This window comes from Hippoglossus hippoglossus, chromosome 17 (genome assembly GCF_009819705.1).
Source record: "Hippoglossus hippoglossus isolate fHipHip1 chromosome 17, fHipHip1.pri, whole genome shotgun sequence".
In the NCBI taxonomy this organism is placed as follows: Eukaryota; Metazoa; Chordata; class Actinopteri; order Pleuronectiformes; family Pleuronectidae; genus Hippoglossus; species Hippoglossus hippoglossus.
In genome coordinates this window covers 9,651,088-9,669,656 of record NC_047167.1, presented here as the reverse complement: position 1 = coordinate 9,669,656, position 18,569 = coordinate 9,651,088, and the positions used below count along the sequence as shown (strand labels likewise).

General features: G+C 41.8%; 2 protein-coding genes across 5 annotated transcripts; one reads left to right on the top strand and one right to left on the bottom strand.

Moving 5' to 3' along the window:
• The first annotated feature begins 23 nt into the window (after positions 1-23).
• Positions 24-5,079, top strand: nsun4 (NOP2/Sun RNA methyltransferase 4). 3 transcript variants are annotated; one of them, XM_034614441.1, is made up of 9 exons: positions 24-169; positions 812-1,031; positions 1,509-1,680; positions 2,128-2,282; positions 2,389-2,549; positions 2,673-2,797; positions 2,930-3,062; positions 3,394-3,575; positions 3,609-5,079. In XM_034614441.1, the coding sequence occupies exons 1-8, from the start codon at positions 77-79 to the stop codon at positions 3,535-3,537; spliced, it is 1,203 nt and encodes a 400-aa protein (XP_034470332.1). In that variant the 5' UTR covers positions 24-76; the 3' UTR covers positions 3,538-3,575; positions 3,609-5,079. The 3 variants fall into 3 exon arrangements, with proteins under 3 accessions (XP_034470332.1, XP_034470333.1, XP_034470331.1); XM_034614442.1 differs by having other exon boundaries at positions 812-1,022; positions 3,394-5,079; XM_034614440.1 differs by having other exon boundaries at positions 3,394-5,079.
• A 4,970-nt stretch (positions 5,080-10,049) lies between these two features.
• Positions 10,050-17,944, bottom strand: dmbx1a (diencephalon/mesencephalon homeobox 1a). Of its 2 annotated transcripts, none has more exons than XM_034614443.1 (5): positions 17,626-17,944; positions 13,954-14,122; positions 13,552-13,746; positions 12,489-12,885; positions 10,050-12,328 (listed from the first exon to the last, which is right to left on the bottom strand). In XM_034614443.1, the coding sequence occupies exons 2-5, from the start codon at positions 14,104-14,106 to the stop codon at positions 11,889-11,891; spliced, it is 1,185 nt and encodes a 394-aa protein (XP_034470334.1). In that variant the 5' UTR covers positions 14,107-14,122; positions 17,626-17,944; the 3' UTR covers positions 10,050-11,888. The 2 variants fall into 2 exon arrangements, with proteins under 2 accessions (XP_034470334.1, XP_034470335.1); XM_034614444.1 differs by having other exon boundaries at positions 13,552-13,730; positions 13,953-14,122; positions 17,626-17,943.
• Positions 17,945-18,569: the final 625 nt, after the last annotated feature.

Genomic DNA, 18,569 nt, shown 5'->3' with positions numbered 1-18,569 from the left:
ATAGTTCATGCGTGGGGGAACTTTAGTTTTGGGCTGTCGGAGCGGGGTCGGACCCAATTAACTGTCGCACAGCGTAATGGCGCTGCTCATGGACACCAGACTGCTGCTGAGGAAAGTGAAAGATTTGAGGAGTTTAACGCCCAGAAGACACCGAGTGAAAGAGAAATGGGTACGTTGGTAACACAGTGGATGAAACAGCGATAACACCATATTTTTATCTGTTAGTTATCATTAGCCACATAGCTACATGAAGTAAATCTCTACCAAAGGTCCTTTTGACAGTGATGTGTGCACCATGGCCAGCGAGAGCTCGACTAAAATGTCCGCCCCTGAAACGTAAATAGTTATTATCTCTGTTAAAACAAATGACAGTGAGTCCTGCAGCTAAATATAATATATGACACAATATATTCATGAAATAGTCAAGTACAAGACATAAAGTAACTTTGCTGTGCTTCTACTGTTACTCTGATTCATCAAGATATAATTTACATACTGTTTTATTCTTATTGAAGAATATAAATCGAATCGTGCTCTTCATTGTACATTTTTTACAAAAGAGAATATCAAAACACGACTGGGCAATATAATCATAGTGTTTGTAATTCTCTGCTCTTAAAGAAGAATTTTAAAACTACAACTTTAGGAGCAAAATCAGTCTTTAAACTTTAAATTAATAAAACTGTGGCATTTATTGTGATAATTATCGATATTGATTGATAAGAGAATTTTTAAATTTTGGGCCATGTCATCCAGCTCTAAAGCAAAACCATTTAAAGTCAATGTTTTGGCCTCCTTAATGTTTTAACAGGCTGCTACACGTGCCAAGTGCCCAGCTTCCTCCCTGGCCCTGCAGCACTTTGATACCAGCTACAGTGCCCATCTGGGAGAGCTGTGGCCGTCGGTCCGAGTGGCCTTACTGTCCGAGAGGAAATACGGAGCCCTGCTCAACAATTTCTCCCATGAGGACGTCCTGGCAGACCTTCAAGCAAAGGGATGTAGAGACTTCATCAACGACACAGATACAGAGGGTAGGCGTGTGTTGCCAGAGTTCACAGTAAACCTGACATTAGTTTAAGAGAGTTTTAAGAAGTGTTGTGATTTCAGATTTAGTTACTGAGAGCTTAGAAATCTTTCAGATCGAGATCAGCAATCATTTAAGTTGAATTCGTCAAAAGTAATTTTACGTCATAATTCACTACATGAATTTTACTGTTGTGTTTTTTAATCATACATAATTACACATTAAATACTCATTCTCTTTAAGCGAAGATTTTTAATCCTGATCTAATGCATGTGTCTTTTTATCTCTTGCTCTGGGATAAATCCTGGAGTCTAAAATTGTTAAATCTCTTTTGTCCGAGACTAGGATGATATGTTATTTTACACTATAGTTTCCTCCAGATTTATGATCCAAACCTTATTATCTCAATGTGAATCGTCTATGAAACTAAAGTCATATTATTATATTATATAAATGTAACTTCTATATTCTTAATCATTTGCAGCTCAGCCATACTCGGAGGAGAAATCTGAGACTTGTGTGGAGGAGGAATCAAATAATGTTCCTGTGGAGAAATCTGATGTTGAGGATCAGCTGCTGTCTCCCCTGAAGCTTAGTCCTAACATCAAGTGTGTAGTGTTTCCACGAGGAGATCTCACCAGATTCAAACCTGCCAGGTGAGCTTATTCAACTTATTGGCCAAACATTTTGATTGAAGTTTTGATATGACTACTGAAATGGAAAAGGGTTCCTTTTTCCTGTTTAATACATTTTCAAACTTTTCTAAAATTCAGTTTTTGCTTTGTCATTAGAGGGAATTTAGAAAAGATTGACAGGAAAAACATAAGACTTTAAAAACCCTGGTTTGTGTAACAAAAACAAAGGAATTGGCCTGGCTATTTAAATTGTTTTAGGAGACTGTTGCTGTCAGTAATCAGAAAACATTGTTGACATTGGCCCTGCGGTTTTAATTGGGTTTTAATCGGGTAGTTTGTAACTAGTTTGTAAAGTGTTTTTTTTTTCATATATATATATATATACATTTAAAAGGACCCACTAATTGAACATTTGAGAACCGTGTATTCTTCCACGATTGACGCTCAGTTCTTTCTTGTTCTCTTAAGGCCAGACATAGAGAGGTTGCTGGGTTACTACCTGATGGACGCAGCGTCAGTGCTGCCTTGTCTTGCACTGGATGTTCAAGAAGGTCACAATGTCCTTGACCTCTGTGCTGCTCCAGGAGGCAAGACCCTCGCTTTACTTCAGACGCAGGCTATCAGTAAGTGGAGTGATCTCCCCCGCCTGTTCTCTTTCTGTCAGTCGTAGTTCTGTTGCTCTGTCAGTGAATTGCTGCTAACCTTTCCCTGTTTGTGTTTATTGAAAAGGGTTTTTGTGTGTAAATGACTCCTCTGCGCCTCGGACATTACGACTGAGAAAGATCCTACACAGCTACATTCCTAAGCACTTCTTTACAGAAAAGAACCTACGCATCACCTCCTTTGATGGAACCAAGTGGGGGGAAATCGAGAGGAACACTTTTGACCGAGTAAGACACATAATCATGTTTATCCTTTTTCAGAAAAAGTACAGATAGGCAGTACCCGAATAATCACATGTATTTCCAAATACTTCAACTTTGTCCACATCCTCCTTTCCTCTATGTGTCCAGGTCCTTGTGGACGTTCCCTGCACCACAGACAGACATTCACTAATGGAAGACGACAATAATATATTCAATAAGATCAGGACTGGAGAGAGACGGAGGCTGCCACAGCTACAGCTGGAGCTGCTGCTGTAAGTATCTGTGTGACTGCAGTTCATAAGATTACATTTTGTCTCAATATACAGTTAACGATTCTACCTTAAAGCTAAAAGTGAACATGATTATTTTATAAAAAATGAATAACCCTGCTATCTCTCCTGAAGGGCGGGAATCCAAGCAGCATGTCCAGGTGGGGAGATCATGTACTCCACCTGTACGCTCTCTCAAATCCAGAACCTGAGTGTGGTGGAACAAGCCGTTCACTTGGCTCGAGAGAATCACGGCATCAGCGTTGAGGTCAGTCAGACAAACTGTCGGTATCAAAAACTGTAAACTAGAGATGCATCTCCCACATTGAGTAGTCATAGATTGTTAATAGGAAAGTGACTCCTCATAAACACTCACACGTATATATGTGTAGTTTTTCAATATTCTCTGTACATATTAGTACTTCGCCATTCTCTCTCACCTTTTGCACTTTCTCTCTTGTATGTGCTTTGTTCTTGCTGTGACTGTAGGAATTCCCTGATAATGAAAACAGAACCCCAAATCACACAGACTGTTTTGACCTTTTTGTTTTCTCTTCTCCCCCCCCCCCCCCCCATTTCCCAATCATGTTCACTTACAGGTCGTCGATCTGCGCCCCCTCACGCGCATGTTTAGGAAAACCTTTCACTTCGCCCCTGACCTCCACTTGGGTGAGATGGTCATCCCACATTTAGCGGCTAACTTTGGGCCTATCTACATGTGCAAGCTAAGGAGGCTGACGTAAGCTGAGGAACCGATTTGACCCAAAGCCTGTGGACTTCTCGAGTACTGAGCGACACAAACGCCCCATTATTCTTTTCAACACTTGCAAACTGCAGCACATTTGGCTGCTGACTTATTCCAACATCGGAGTGAATGAAGTCTCCAGTTGATGGACATGACTGTGGACACACTGGACAGCTCTGAACTATTTGTTTTGGACACCTTTGGAGACTCATACACCAAGAGGAATGCCAACTTTCACTTTTGGAGTCCTTGAATACAAAAAGGTTTTCAACCCAATAGAAAAAAGATGAGGTATGGAACCAGCTCTGTGGTGTGTATTTTACTTGCAGTTTTATTTTTACCCCATAGGTGGCAACAGTAACTAAAGAGTAAAGGCATCCTCTATACTGTTTGCCCACTAGAGGGCACTAAGCACATGTGTCTATAGAGGTTCCAGGAACTCCACTTCTCACAGTATGTGTGTATGTATCAGTTTGTGGAATCACATTAGTGAAACTCACATTCCTGTCAGAATTACCTTCTCTCTTTAAGTCTCCAGTGAAAATGACTATCATGGTAATTCATCAGGTTTGATGGCTTTGCCTGATAATGTAATATTGGGCTGTGTGGAAGGAGGGCGTAATGAACAGGTAATGACCTATTTGACCATTTGGCTTCTCACATCTGAATCTGTGCAAGTTTCATTATTACTGCTGGATTGACTCCGTTTTGCATCGGCATCACCCAGAGGTGAAACGTTTCCTCTTATCAACCTAATGTGAGCGTGGAGGTGCCTCTTTCTCCATCACACTGCCGATGACCCTTTATGTTGTCCTGCCCAGGCAATGTTGCGTGAAAAAAGGTGTGTGTGTGTGTGCGTGTGCGTGTGTCTAATGAGTCCACCAACCACATCCCACCGTCATTAAGCTGCTCCAAGTGCAGGAGCCGACTCCCATCCCCGTGCAGGGATGGACGGCAGCCATGCGGCTCCCAGATGAACATTAAAGAGGCAGCAAAGAGCTAAAATAGGACGTCTCGCCCTGTTTTGCCCCTCCGCTTTTTTATTCCACAGATGAGTGCAGATAATTTTCTGTGCGATTGTGAGTGATTACTGTATTACTGCGGTAACAGGGGGATGTATCGGGGAATGCAGAGGGAATTAATGACACATAAAAACTATTTTTGTATTGACTGCTTTCGTCTCCAGGGTCTTGAATGCCTCTTCGCACATCTTGTGATTACCTAAACGTATTGTAAATATGTGTTTCCTATGGGCTCTTACATAAATTTACATGTTTTAACACTCAGGAGACGGCAGACTATTGAGATGACTTACTCTCTTTTCTGCCTGTCTATAGACTCGACTGGCTGCCTGCTTTATTATTGAATTAGCCAATGAAGCGCTGTGCATTTGCGTCCCCGTGTGTAAGCCTATGTTAGGAAGATGTATGCTGTGTATTAGAAAGATGAATATTATGGATTTAACTGCACAACCATGCCTCTGTTGTGTTTTCAAATACAAATGTTGCCTTTTTTTTGGTCAATAAAGATGCAACACACGGTCACAGTCTAATATTTTCACTTCATACAACACTCGCTCCGATGCTGAATGAATGATCTTGTACTATTTAGTAATGAGCTCTGTATATTGAAACAGGGACAGCAGGTTATTAAATGACAGCAGAAAGCAAATGGAACATCTTAAAAGAAATATGTCTTCAGTGGGTTACATTACATGTTTCAATGGGTTTTTACCTGCGACTGTTGACATTTCAGTTTTGTGTCTTCAGTGGTTCATGTGTATTTATGTTTTATTGGTACACACCTGGAGGGAAATGGTGTCTTAGTTATAGTCTGTGTATTAAAACCAGATGCTGCTGTTTTCATCAAACCCAGGATCATGTCCCAGTCTGTGGTGGGAGAGAGGATTTCACTAGTGGGGGTCTTTGTCAGAAAAAGCTCTGTGTAGACTGAGCACAGCAGGATGTGCTCTCTGGTTGCTCGCTTGTCTCAGCCACAGGTCAGACAGAAAATGATAAATGGTGTTTTGATTTTTTTCCAGATTACAGAGGTTCCTATTTTCAAAAACTAATTTATATTTTAGTTTACAGGGAAAGATATATTGCAGACTGAGGAGGTTTAGAGTAATCAAGAGCAGGAGACATGAGTAAGTTAACATCCTCTCTTCCCCTTTATTCTCTCCGGGGGTTATTTTCCATACTATGTGATGACTTTTTTTTTCTGTTTAACACAGATTTACCACTTCAACAGTAAATCTCACATGTAGAGTTTCATGCTCTCGATCGCATACTCTTCTCTAAAACCAAATTTACAATCTGTCATGATTGCATTTGTGTTTTTCATGATACTTTGTTCATGCTGTGTTTGGGCAGACTATGTATCTATATATAAGTAAATATCTCTTATCTCTTTAAATCATTTTGGTGCAAAGTTTCAACTCAACCAGCAAGTTCTCTCTTTGGGAGTACTGGATTTGTATGATTTTTTTATAAACCAGTAAAGATGTATGACGATATCTTATGTTAAATCTAAGTAAAAATAAGCAATTACAAATTACAAATAAATGTCTTGCAATCTTAACTGTTATAAGCAAGTTATGTTTAAAGTATCAAAAGTAAAAGCACTCATTGTGCAGAAAGGTGGCTTCTGACATATAATAACATGTTTGTGTGCAAGAAGTATTGTAATGTTGTGATTTCTTCATATACAAATGTAGTCACATGGTTCCCGACTTAGGGGCTGGTCCCCTTAAAATGGTTACAAGATAAATCTGAAGGGTGATGAGATTATTACATATTTGTGGTTATTTCAAAGGGGAAATCAATGCTGTCATCTCACAGATATTTGAAACATGTTTAATAAACCGATTGGTTTCAATCATTAACAATATATTGTATTTTATAAACTCAACAATGGTTTTAATGCAAAATCTTAATCACAAAGGGAAGGGTAACAACTTTCAGATGAATGAAGACAAGAGGAGTATAAACTGTACGTGTGAAATGTAGTGGCGAAGCATTAAGTGGCATAAAAGTGTGTGTGTGTGTGTGGGGGGGGAGTATCTCAAAATTGTTCTTTTGTACCTGAATAACTGTAGTTAGTTACTTTCCACTACTGGCATTTACATAATGAAGCTTTTTAATTCGTCTGATGTTTGATTGATGAACCCTTCTGCTTAATATTTCCCTACAGTTTTAATTGCAGTTCCAAGCACAGAGTCCTATTTTGTGTTTTTCATGTGGCTGCGGCTGCCCTGGGTTTTTTGTAGCTACAAATTGCTTGAGGCATTTCCCCTTGTAACTGAAGACTTCCCTTTTAAATTTCTTCCAAAAAGCTTGCTACAGCAGACATGTTACTCCATGAACTGGCTGAGAGCAGTGCCGTTCAGTTTAGTGGGGCCCGCATTGGAAATGCAACCGTAGGTTTAGGCTGCAGACAGATTAAGAAGACAGAGAATGGGGGTTTTCTTCTCTCTAAGAAGATTACCCGGGGAGGGGCGAGATGGCAGTCAGAGTGTTTAAGAAAAAAAGGACAAGAAGAAAATGGAAGATGAAGTGGAACTAAAGGAGGCTGGCCCAGGATATGCAGTTTAGACACCTGTTGTTTGCCTCTTGATATCACTCTCTTTGTTTTTCCTGCAGTTATCTCATCTCTCTATCTTCCGCTGTGAAGTAGTTAACATATCAAAAATAAAAGTCAGTTTAAAAAAACGCCTCCAGGAAAAGAACAAGGATTGTTGCCATGCCAATTTTTTAGAGAAGTTTGGACATCTTCAAGCATAATGTACGAGTTAAATTTCAGCGTGAATGATGGTGTCCAGCTAAGTTTCAGCTTTGTTGCGTGTGCATGTGCAGCTGTGAGCCTGATTATACTTGCTTCCCTCTGCCTTAAGTTCCTGCTGGTGGTTTCCAGGAGGGCTTTGATGTGTATCTGGGCAATGCACTATTAGAGGGATTTCCCTGGGCCTGACAGCTCCGAGAATATGCAGTGAAATGGCAATGCCAGTAGGCTAAAAGAATGCTGGAAACAGGATTAGGATCATATTCTGGCAGACCCTGTCACCTCCTCAATGGGCCAAGGTTTCTAACGCTGGCACTTTTCATTCTCGCCATGGTTAAAACCTTTAAGAGAACCATGGAGAGGAGGGAGGAAAAAGCTCTGATTGAATGGTACACTGTGATTTTTGTGTGGTGGGGCTTGCTCCTGGGGGCTCAGTGTGTGCGTGTCTGTATGTGTGTGTGTCTGTGCATGTGTGTGTGTTGTCTGAGAACGTGTAAAACGTGTCATTTCTATAACAGTCTTATTTACAACATAAAATTGCAATATTTACATGTTTACAAGTTACTTTTATAAAATGTGTTTTTTGAGAAGTTAAGACAACCAGAGTTTTAAAGTATCGGCTCCATAGCTGGGAGTTGTTGGCTACTCTTTCTTAGGCAGCGGTTTTCACAGAATTCACATGCTCTCTCTCTCTCTCTCTCTCTCTCTCTCTCACACACACTCATGTTTGTACTTCTATCTTAGTGAGGAAACTTGTTGACATAATACTTTCCCTAGCCCCTTACCCTAACCTTAACCATCCAAACTAAATGCCTAACCCTGACCCTAAACCTAATTCTAACCCTAAAAACAAGTCTTAACCCTCATACAGCCCTTTTAAAAAAGTGAGGGTCAGTCAAAATGTCCTCACTCTGTAGGGTCTATGTTTAAAATGGTCCTCACAAAGATATAAGTACACACACACGTACACACACAGACACACACACACACACGCACACATACACATGTCATCACTTACTTAAAGGAAAGTAGATGGAGATGAGTGTCGGTCTATAAATAGGTGGTTATGGCATCAGTGGTGAATATACAGCCCTGAGTGTTAGAAATGGAAGCACCTGATCCAGCACCGAGGGCTCAACACACTTGACCCTGCAGCAGTACAATATAGCAATCCTTGTTCAACCCCCGGGGTGTGTGTGTGTGTGTGTGTTTGGGGGATGGGTGGTGAGAAAAGAGAGAACACTTGGAACAAGAATATTGTGTTATGTTCTCTGCTCCTCGGCCCCATGGGAGGAAATCCTGCTGTGTAGCTGCACAGATTCCTCCCCTGGATAACAAGGACATTCACTCCGGCTGCATATCAACACCACAATCTTATCAGTCACACGATCGGGATGCCCTTGGCCGAGGACACACACACACACACATGTATGTGGTGTAATAAAACACAACAAGGTTAGGGTGAGGTGTTACACCCACATTAACGCTGCTAATCTGGTGAGATCATTATCCCCTTCTATCCGATTTTTGGAAAGCGCTCATTCATAACGGTCGGATTGTGCCTCAGTGCAGCGGCCGGCACCGGCTGCATTTGTTATTTACACACACCGAGGGGCAAATGTATGTAAGAGGCCATTTCAATTAGCAGCAGAGCAAAGTCACACAGACAGAATGTAAAGTTTTACTGCGGGAAGAGCAAGGGCATGTTTTGGAGGATATGGAAGAGATGTCCAAGTGTTTGTGTGTGTGTGAGTGTGAGTGTGAGTGTGCGTGTCTGTGTCTGTGTGTGTGTGTGTGTGTGTGTGTGTGTGTGTGTGTGTGTGTGTGTGTGTGTGTGTGTGTGTGTGTGTGTGTGTGTGTGTGTGTGTGTAGGAGCACAGTTGGGTGGGGGTCTGTGCGTTTTGACAAACCATGCTGTTAAAGATATAATAGCAGCATAATCACCGCCCCGGGCCGTCATTCTTCAGGATAATGGCCTGCTTATTCATTGGGGATGGCTTATGTCTCTGCGCAGCTTTTTATTTTTCAGATTACGTTGGTCTTTTTCTGTCCCTCTTATGCTCCTAATAACTCACGTTTAATTTTTTCCTGTAATTTTAATTTTACCTTCTTCCCACCTTTTAGTTGTTCTTGATTCTCTTCTTCATCTCACTGTTTCTTTTTCCTCACACTGTCACCCTTTCTTCTGTTATTTCATTTTTGAGGCAGAAGAAAAGCTGGACTGATATCACTGTAAATATATAGCTTTGTATTATATTTCACTTTCTTTTACGTCTACTTTGTTTTATGTAAAAAATGAGTTTAAACAAAATTATTCATGTACACTCAATCAATAGCTTTTCTTTGCTTAATACTCGATTTTTAACAATGCATATAGGAGTGGGCAATAAAACAATAATTAATAATTATAATAATTAGCAATATAACAAAAGAACAATCTGTATTGATATAATGCTTATATGCTTAGATTTGTAAAATGTTTTGCTGTTTAGTTATTGTTTGTCACTATCTGCCCATAAAGAAGAGTTTAAATCACAACCTTCACTCAGGAACAAAAATCTGTCTTAAAACCTAAAAGAACTAATAATTATTGTAATAATAATAATCAATATCGACTGATATGAGAGTTTTTATCGTGATATAATTTTAGCCCATATCGTCACCCATGTCAGTTTGGTCCCGATCCACCAAATATCCAGCACAGACAGAGAACTCTTCCATATAAACATCTCCAAGCAATGTTTTTATTTAATGATAATTTTACAACAACACTAGGTCAAGTCTACATTGTTAGGGAGGAGAAAAAGGAAACAACACTGCTGATGGTCCCATCACTTTCTCCTCCATCATAAATCTATCTACCACTGGACCGAGTAGTTTGACAGAAGACAGTCGGGGGGGGGGGGGGGGACAGCATTAGAATAAGGGCAACAAGGGAACTCAAATAGAGTCAAGACAGCAGGACACAGAGGACTCGGGTCAATTATTCACTGAAATCTCTTCACCTTCTTTGACTTCAGGCTTTTTTTCTCTCTGGATTGATTGCAAACTGCAGAGGGTGGCGGTTTTCCAACGACCCAGATTTGTTCCACTGCTTCTTTTAAGTCAATTCCAGAGGGAAAAAAAAACAACTGAACACCTATAAAATATTAATTCAACCCAGGATCTGTACACAGACAACCAAGAGAGGAGGGATGAACAGGGGCCGCTGCTGCCGGTGAGCTCAGCAATTACAATCGTACAATCTGACAGCTAAATGAGTTTTATCTGAGTCCATTATCAACTATACAACATAATAGGAACTTTACAATTATACCCTACCAGTAAACATTAATAGATAAACTTTTTTGTACTTTACATATTAAAATAATGTGCTTTTTTTTTCATATGAAGACTTAAACTTGCCAGAACACATGAACAGAAAACATCAGAGACGCGTGGGGTTCTCCTCATCAAGTGCTAACAGTCAAGCTGCATGTTTCCTCAAGAGAATATTAAGGCAAGAATAGCTGCTGAGAAAATACGAGTCCGGTCAGCATTTATCTAATCGTCCAAATATGTTGAGCATATCCTTGTGAATTCAATGGAAATTGATTTCCAATTGATGTCAATCACGTTGCTACTGTAACTGTTTAACGTGGAGACCTTTTGAATTTATAAAGGCTGCTTTAAATGCTATGCATGTTCATAATTGCATTCGCCCCAGCTCCCTCAGCCCAGGGCAATATGTAATTAAAAGCTTTGAGAATTTATTCACTGAAATCATTTTCTCATCATCAAGCCAGCCTCTGTGCAAAGTGGCATATTACTGGCCATTAAACTGGTAAATTAGTCACGTTTAATTATGCTGTTGAGGACAACATGGCTCGGGTTTATTTTTATGTATGTGCTGTTATGTAGTACATGCTATGTACATAACCACGTTTCTTAATTGAAAAGTCAATGGTCTTTTGACAGAAATGGTCTCTTTGCTGCGTGAGTGATACCTTTTTTTCTTTTCCTCCTGGCCAACAAACATTATTCCTCCAAAAGTGCCTCATTCATTCACATTATTCTTGTAAACATTGTTTGCATTGTCTTTTAAGTTGAGTGCATCCGTCGTCAGCTGTTCACATTATCTTTTTTTATATTATTTCAGGCGTTGTGAGGGTCCAACTAAGCATGTCTGTTGGAAGCGTCATCATGAGTCAAGAACACGGCTTGTCCTGTGAATTTGGGACATTCACTTGATCCGCTGCATCTTATTCATGCAATGTTCAGTATCTTCTGGGTTTTTCTTTTCCAAAGGATGTGGGATACTTTTGGATCTTGAGCTGCAGTAGAAGCTGAGAGGTGTCAATAAGGTCATGGAAGTGTGGTTTGTCTTTGAAAGCTGTTTCAGTTCTGTAGGTCCAGTGCATGTTGGTTTAATTGTGGAACATCTCTGCATGTCCTGTGTCCATCTGCTCTAGTAGGGGTCAGTTCGGCTCCTAAAGGCCGATCACAGTCACAGAGACACGCAGTGGGATGTGATGATGTGTAGGCCGATGCTGAGGTCGAGTTTACATTGTCCTCCGTACAGTCTGATTCTCAGTTAGTCATTGTGTCCAGTCCCAGCGAGGCGGCGTGCTGTTTGGCCCTCAGACGCAGGTTTTCAATGCTTGTGGTCTTGCTGTTGTGGCTGGTGAGTCCGCTGGCTGCAGACGCCTGAAGCAGCGGGCTGTTCCACACCTGCTGGGCATGATGGGACAGGGACTGGTAGTAGGACTGACAGGGCAGGGAGCCCATCGGTGCAGGGGGCATGTTAACATTCATTCCCAGGTAGGGCAGCGAGGATGGGGCGGCGAGGTCGAAAGCGGGGTAGTGCACCATGTTGTTGGTGGCGGCCATGTGCTGGCGGAACTGCTCCTGTAGACGAAACAGGCTGAGAGGGGAGGAAGAGTAAGCGTGGCTCTGAGAGAGAGGACCGCTGTTGGCCAGGCCGCTGCTGGAAGAGGAGGGGGTCACGGATGGAGAGACCAGGGGGGAATCTGGACAGAGAGTTAGAAGAGGGGATAAAGTTAGTCATTGTATTATTAGTCAGTGGATGTATGGAGTGTTGCAGATGTGGGATGTTATCTGATTCACAAGTTTGTGAAGGATAAAGAAAGGAATTATCTCTCCTTGTCAAAATAAAGTATAAGTGTTTACCTTGTTTAGGGCTGAGCCTTTTGCAGGGGGACACGTCTCCAGGTGTCACTGCTCTCTCACATTTTATCTCCTCCCTTTGAGATTTACTCTCGTCCTCTTTATCTGTGGCATTATCCTCTGTCGCCGACTCGCTGCCTGAGTGTTCCGCAGACGTGACGTTCAGCTCCATGTCCAGCGGCACAGGGCGGACCACGGGACCGTCTGTCTCCAGAGAAGACGAAGAGGAGGAGGAGGATGGAGGAGGCAGCTGAGTGTCGGGAAGGATGGTGGTGGAGGGAGGTGCGTCCTCCTTTTCACTCCCTCCTTCCCCTGATGCCTCCTTCTGCTTTTGGAGCTGCTCCTTCTGGAGGCTGCGCTGCTTCTTGCGGAACTTGGCTCTGCGGTTCTTGAACCAAACCTGATGAAAGAGAAAAGAAGGGGGTGAGTTTGAGGCAGAACAAGAAGAAACAGCAACAGTGAATTAAAAAAAAAAACTGTAGAGGAGACTTCAACAGATAATAAATATCTGAGTTCAGTGGGTCTCAAATGGTTAAGTGACATGTGAAAAGCACACAAAGTCAGTAAATGCCAGGATAACATGGAGTTTTGATTATCACAGAACTTTAGAAGCAAATGGTCATAATCGAGATTTGAGAATTAGAACAGAAATTAAATTGACACTATATTTTAGAATTAACTGTATATTCAGATGAATAACCTGCCTTTTCTTTTGTGCAGGCACAATTGTAAAAGTTTAATGAATGTAAGCAAGGAATAAGTACTTAAAAAACATACAATATTTAGATTTTTTTAGGTTAGTTTTAATTTAAATTGTATATAACTGTGGTTTATATTGATGCAAAAGAAAGTTAACTTTTTTCTTTTTCTACTATTTTGATTAATTCTGTTACTTATTTAAATCCACAAAAATAATCCGTAGTCCACGAAGTAAAGAAGTAATACACTGATATGAATACACGTGTAAAATCTGTGCGTAAAGCCAAATTTACGCACAGCCAAGCTCCTCTGAACTCAGTGATAGTTGTGTCTCCCGGACAGTGATTTTCCTTCCGAACAGGCCTACCTGCACTCGGGCCTCGGGCAGGTTGGTGCACATGGCCAGCCGCTCCCGCATCACCACATCCGGGTAGTGGGTCTTCTGGAAAGTCTTCTCCAGCGCCTCGAGCTGCTGAGCGGTGAAGGCCGTGCGGCTCCGGCGCTGTTTGCGGTGCTGAGAGCCATAGCGAGCCTCCAGGATGATGTCTTGAAATGCGCAGCCGTTGGAAGAGAAAACACACGGCAGGTTTTATTTTACTGGGCACATGGGGAGGTAAAAACTTTGATACTTTATTTCCATCATAAATGTTTGCTGCACTGTTTCCAAATATTAAACAAGCACATGATTTAGTTTGGTTATAACACAGATGCATCATCGCCATTGCGTTGGTGGCTAGTGTGCGTGTGCGTGTGTGTGCACTCAATTACCAGCGAGTCTCTCGGCCAGTGTAAGCGCGTGCACGGACGGCCGGTAGTCGGGCGCGTGCTGCGCCTGTTGCGCGGCCTGCTGGTGCAGGTTGTACATGGCGCTGAGGGAGTTCATGGCGTGCAGAGAGTAGCCGTTCACCCCGTAGTGCTGCATGGTGAGAGGTCGCTACCTGCGGAGGAGAAGAGGAGAAGAGGAGGTGATTTTCAGAGCTGAAGAAACTGTGATTCATATTTTTTAAGAGACATTTTGACTTTTAAGGGATGGACGCATGGATGCTGAGGGAGACGCTGTGACCAGTGTGATCCCCAACCCACTCCCTTTCCCTCCACTTGTGTTAAGACATAAGAAACACAAAAAGAAAACAAAACACTCATGTAAAGTCTATGTGATGCAGTGATATGAATCACACACCAGCTCTTTTTCTTTTTGTTTTTTGACAGCAGGTCCATGCGCTCAAGGGCCAACAGATTTAATGTGCACACTCAGACAAAAGTGTTATCCATTAACATCCAATTATCACTGTGTTCATGCCATTAATTATACAAAAGACTTTAAATTGGGGTAATTATCAGTGGCTCCCATAATGAACCGAGACGGATGCGTTATTCATGAATTTGTTCACGTGTCGCCGTGATCCCGCATGAAGCCAAATCCCCGCAGAAAACGATGCTTTGACAGATCAACGCTTTGATGAAATGTGTTGGAAAATGATACAAGGAGATTTGTTCCGGGTCTCGGTGGCAAAACCTGTAACCAGATACCGGGATTATGTTTTAATGTGCTGCTGTTCAATTATAATGACTCTATTTTGATCTTTTGATTTTAATTTCTAAGCAAAATTGAGCGCATTGCTTGAGCCTGTCGTTTATTTTGGCCTTTGTATAAACCGAACCGAGGCCTGAACATTTAATATTCTTCCACCGACACAGATTAATTTCTTTGAGGGAACATATCCATGTCCGAGTCTTTTTTTAAAGGCAGCAATTTCCAAAACTCTCATGTTGTAGCCTAGTTCTCCTTCACGGCCGAGACTTTCATAGATGAACCGCTGGAGGACACGATTAGATATGTATTAGCAGAGAGGAGGGGGACAGGAGGGGGACAGGAGATCTCTGCGGCCCAAACACTTATTATAACTATTACAGAGAGACCACAGGGAGGAGGAGATATAAATCTCTGTGCTGTGTGACAGGCTGCTCCTCAGCCAGGGATCTGCAAGTTATGGACATAAACAGACAAACTTGTAAAAAAATATTTGCATCACAAGTTTAAGGTTGTAATTATACCTTTTTTTTTAACCATCATTTATTTTTTTTCTAATTTGGTCCGTTTTTATAAAAGTCATTGAGTCTAGAGTCAAACTGTGAAAGATTAAAAACAACTATCAACAACAAATCAACATTGGTTGAAAAGGTCACACAATTATATATTTGAAATGGTTGAAATATTATAAATATTAGATATTGGTCATAGGCTAATTTGAAATTAGTTTAATGTTTTTTAATGTTTTACCAACGACAATTTTATTAATATAACAATATAATATACAGCCTATCACAGGTTGGCATATTTTGATCATCATGACTTGATAATAAAAGCGAGAGGTCAATTGAAAGCATTTGTTCCTGCATGATATCATTATTATTATTATTATTATTATTATTATTATTATTATTATTATTATAGGCCATTTAAACCAATTTAAACCGGCTAAAACAGAGAAGAAGACTGGGTGGTCTTTCTTGCAAAAGGCAGTTTTAGTGCAGTGCATGAACCGTGCGCCTCTGTGTGTGTGTGTGTGCCTGTGTGTGCGTGTGTGTCTGTGCGCGCGTGTGTGTGCCCGCAGTGCCCATTCCCAGCCTATTAAGTGGCTGCGGCGGCTGATGAATGTGATCAGAGGGCAGTGGGGAATAGTTTAATTCGCCGGGACAGAAGGTGCTTCGCTAAACATTTACTTTACTCCCCCAAGTATTTGAGTTGAATGGAGCCCCCCCCCCCCCCCCCCCCCCCACCCGGCCGCCCCGTCCCCCCCGCTGCCCCCCCCCTCTCTCTGGCGGCCTCTTATCCCATCGCCCCGGGGCAACGTTTTGGCGGAGATGTATGGCTCCTCCGCGGGTAAAAATATGCATGTTGATCCCCATTTGGCTCCCCGTCTAATGGAAGTGCAAATAGGTTTCGACTGCGAGGCCCTCCATTCATCATCACCGCTGACACGGACGGACGTACAGCGCACGGGCCCGGTGCGGAGTTACCTTGTGTGCACGTGTGCGTGCGCTGGAGGGTGGGCACGTGTGCGCGCGCGTGTCCTAGTAGTGGAACTGTTTATTTTAATGCGTTGTTTTTTATTGTTTCTGCACATTAAATCTGATTAACCCGTTAAAGAACATTGATAAGGGGAATAAATATGAACAGCACGTGTTGGTATCGTTTCTCTAAAGCTGCAGAATTGAGTCAGGATCACTGATGAAAGTTTGAGGGACTAAAGCAACTGCCGATTATTTTAACCTCACATTTTCTATCGTGCAAAACACAGCAACGAAATGCATGTTTTTGCCCTCTTGTATTTTTGTACAAAGAACTTTGTCGCTCTCAGGATCTTCACCATCTCTGCTCATGTCCTGCACACATCCTCATCCTCTCCATATCCAATCCAGCACAATGGCTCCCGGGCCCGTCGGTGCTCTGTGTTATTGTCATTCATAAGCCTCCATGTGCTCCGGGCACCGCAGGGCCCTCCTGGCAGCTCCTGCTCAATGCTTCGATTATCAAACCGTCATTATGTAAATTGGCATGTACAGTGCAACTCTGTGATCCGACTAAATGAGGAGAAATGTTATTTGCTAACAGCCCCTCGGGGGACAGAGACCGACCTGTCAATCTGCCCTTTGCTGTGTCACCAGTGTCAACTGGCAGAGTTCCAGGAGCATGTTTGATTTATATTATTTTCAAGGATATTTAATACGCAGGAGCCAGGCGGAGGTTTAAAGGGATTGAAGCGCCTGATATGTTACTTGAAGCTTTCATCAAATATATTTGAGGATGACACAGTCCCTGCGAGGATATGACTTTATCATGTTTACAACATATTGTATTTTAATAAAAATGAAATTATCTTGTGTTTTCCTCTGTAAATGTGGTTCAGAGTCACTTCACAGGGATTCTGAGATTTTTTAAATCTAAACTCCAGAGTGTTAAATTTGAGCAGAGATCTCGATCATGACGGGAGTGAACACCGGGAGCTCAATTATTTTATTATGTGTGATTGTTGGCCTCCTGCACAAAGTGCATGAGGTTATCTATTAAACCTTCTCTTCAAATTTGCCCCTTATTTATAATGTAGCCATAATTCATTTCACTTATTGGTGCAGAAAAGAAATTTACAAAAAAATGCCAACATTTAATAAAAATCACATATCCGGTTATTGCTTTTTTACTTCAGCAAATAGCGTGTTTTAAACTAATTCAATTTAGTTACAGCTCATAATACAACTTATAACACGTGCACATCTTTTACCTGCACTTAATAATAATCCAGATTCACTGAACAGATTCTAGGCTACATGAACAGTGAAGGATATATAAACACACACACACACACACACACATTTAAAAAAAACTATTGCAAATCACGAATTCATAATAAACTGAAGTTTAAGAAGTTGGTTCTCTTACCTCCGGTGGACACACTCGTCTTTTCTGTCGCGTCCTTCTCAGAATCGCAGAGAATCCAAGCTCCTCGACTTCTTCAGGTTCCTCTCAGCTACTTCACTTGTTGTTGTTGTTGTTGATTTGGTTAGTGGTCCACTCTTCCTCGTGTTTAGTTAATATTCAGCTCGGTGGAAAACTCCTCTTGTCTTGTTGCTCTCGCTTCAGATCCCCTCTCTCTCTCGCTCGCTCTCTCTCTCTCTCTCTCTCTCTCTCTCTGCTCGTGCTGCTGTCTCGCGGTCTCGCGCTGCAGTGGGAAGCCGCCATCTGCTGGTGCGTTTTAAGGGGGAGCCTCGCGGGGGCCACGGCGGCTTCCCATTGGCTGCCCGGCGCCGTCACTCACGTAAATAAGATAGTTGATGTTCCAGCTGCAGGCTTTGGTCCCTGTGACGTCTGGACCTCTTTCCGAATATGATCGATTTAAGCACATTCTGTTCGCCCAATCCCCCCGCGTCTGACTGCACACGGTGTTTTTCTTGCACTCAACTTCATAAACAAAACTAAAGGGTGAGGAATTAAGCTTTGTTTTCAAAAACAAAAGTCTAGGAATTAATTCCTTCATAAGGGAGATTTTATTATTATTCTTTTAAAAATGTGATTTGTAATTTGGCCCATATAGGATAGGACCTCAGGTTTGCAGCTTTGCCCAACACCTTTAAATGAATGTAGGCAATATATAAGTGAGAATGAAAACAAAATGATTGAATTATAGGCTGTACGCTGACTTTTTATTTTTAATTTATTTAACAGTTAAGTTTATCAACCCACTCTGATCATATACAATTCTGGGAAATAGCCGAAAAGCTTGTGCGTAAAAGCCGTTTTGTTTAATTTTCTCCTCACATTTCTCATACGCACTTGCTGCATGGAACCAGTGCCTCTCCTCCGGTTCGGTGAAGAAAAGCCAGCAC

Bases quoted from the DNA above. Each gene is read 5' to 3' on its own strand.
- nsun4 (XM_034614441.1), top strand. From the start codon at position 77: ATGGCGCTGCTCATGGACACCAGACTGCTGCTGAGGAAAGTGAAAGAT. The intron at 2,798-2,929 runs GTAAGTATCTGT...TCTCTCCTGAAG, and splicing joins CTACAGCTGGAGCTGCTGCT to GGCGGGAATCCAAGCAGCAT. The intron at 3,063-3,393 runs GTCAGTCAGACA...GTTCACTTACAG, and splicing joins ATCACGGCATCAGCGTTGAG to GTCGTCGATCTGCGCCCCCT.
- dmbx1a (XM_034614443.1), bottom strand. From the start codon at position 14,106: ATGCAGCACTACGGGGTGAACGGCTACTCTCTGCACGCCATGAACTCC. The intron at 13,747-13,953 runs GGTAATTGAGTG...TTCTCTTCCAAC, and splicing joins CACTGGCCGAGAGACTCGCT to GGCTGCGCATTTCAAGACAT. The intron at 12,886-13,551 runs GTAGGCCTGTTC...CTCTTTCATCAG, and splicing joins TGCCCGAGGCCCGAGTGCAG to GTTTGGTTCAAGAACCGCAG.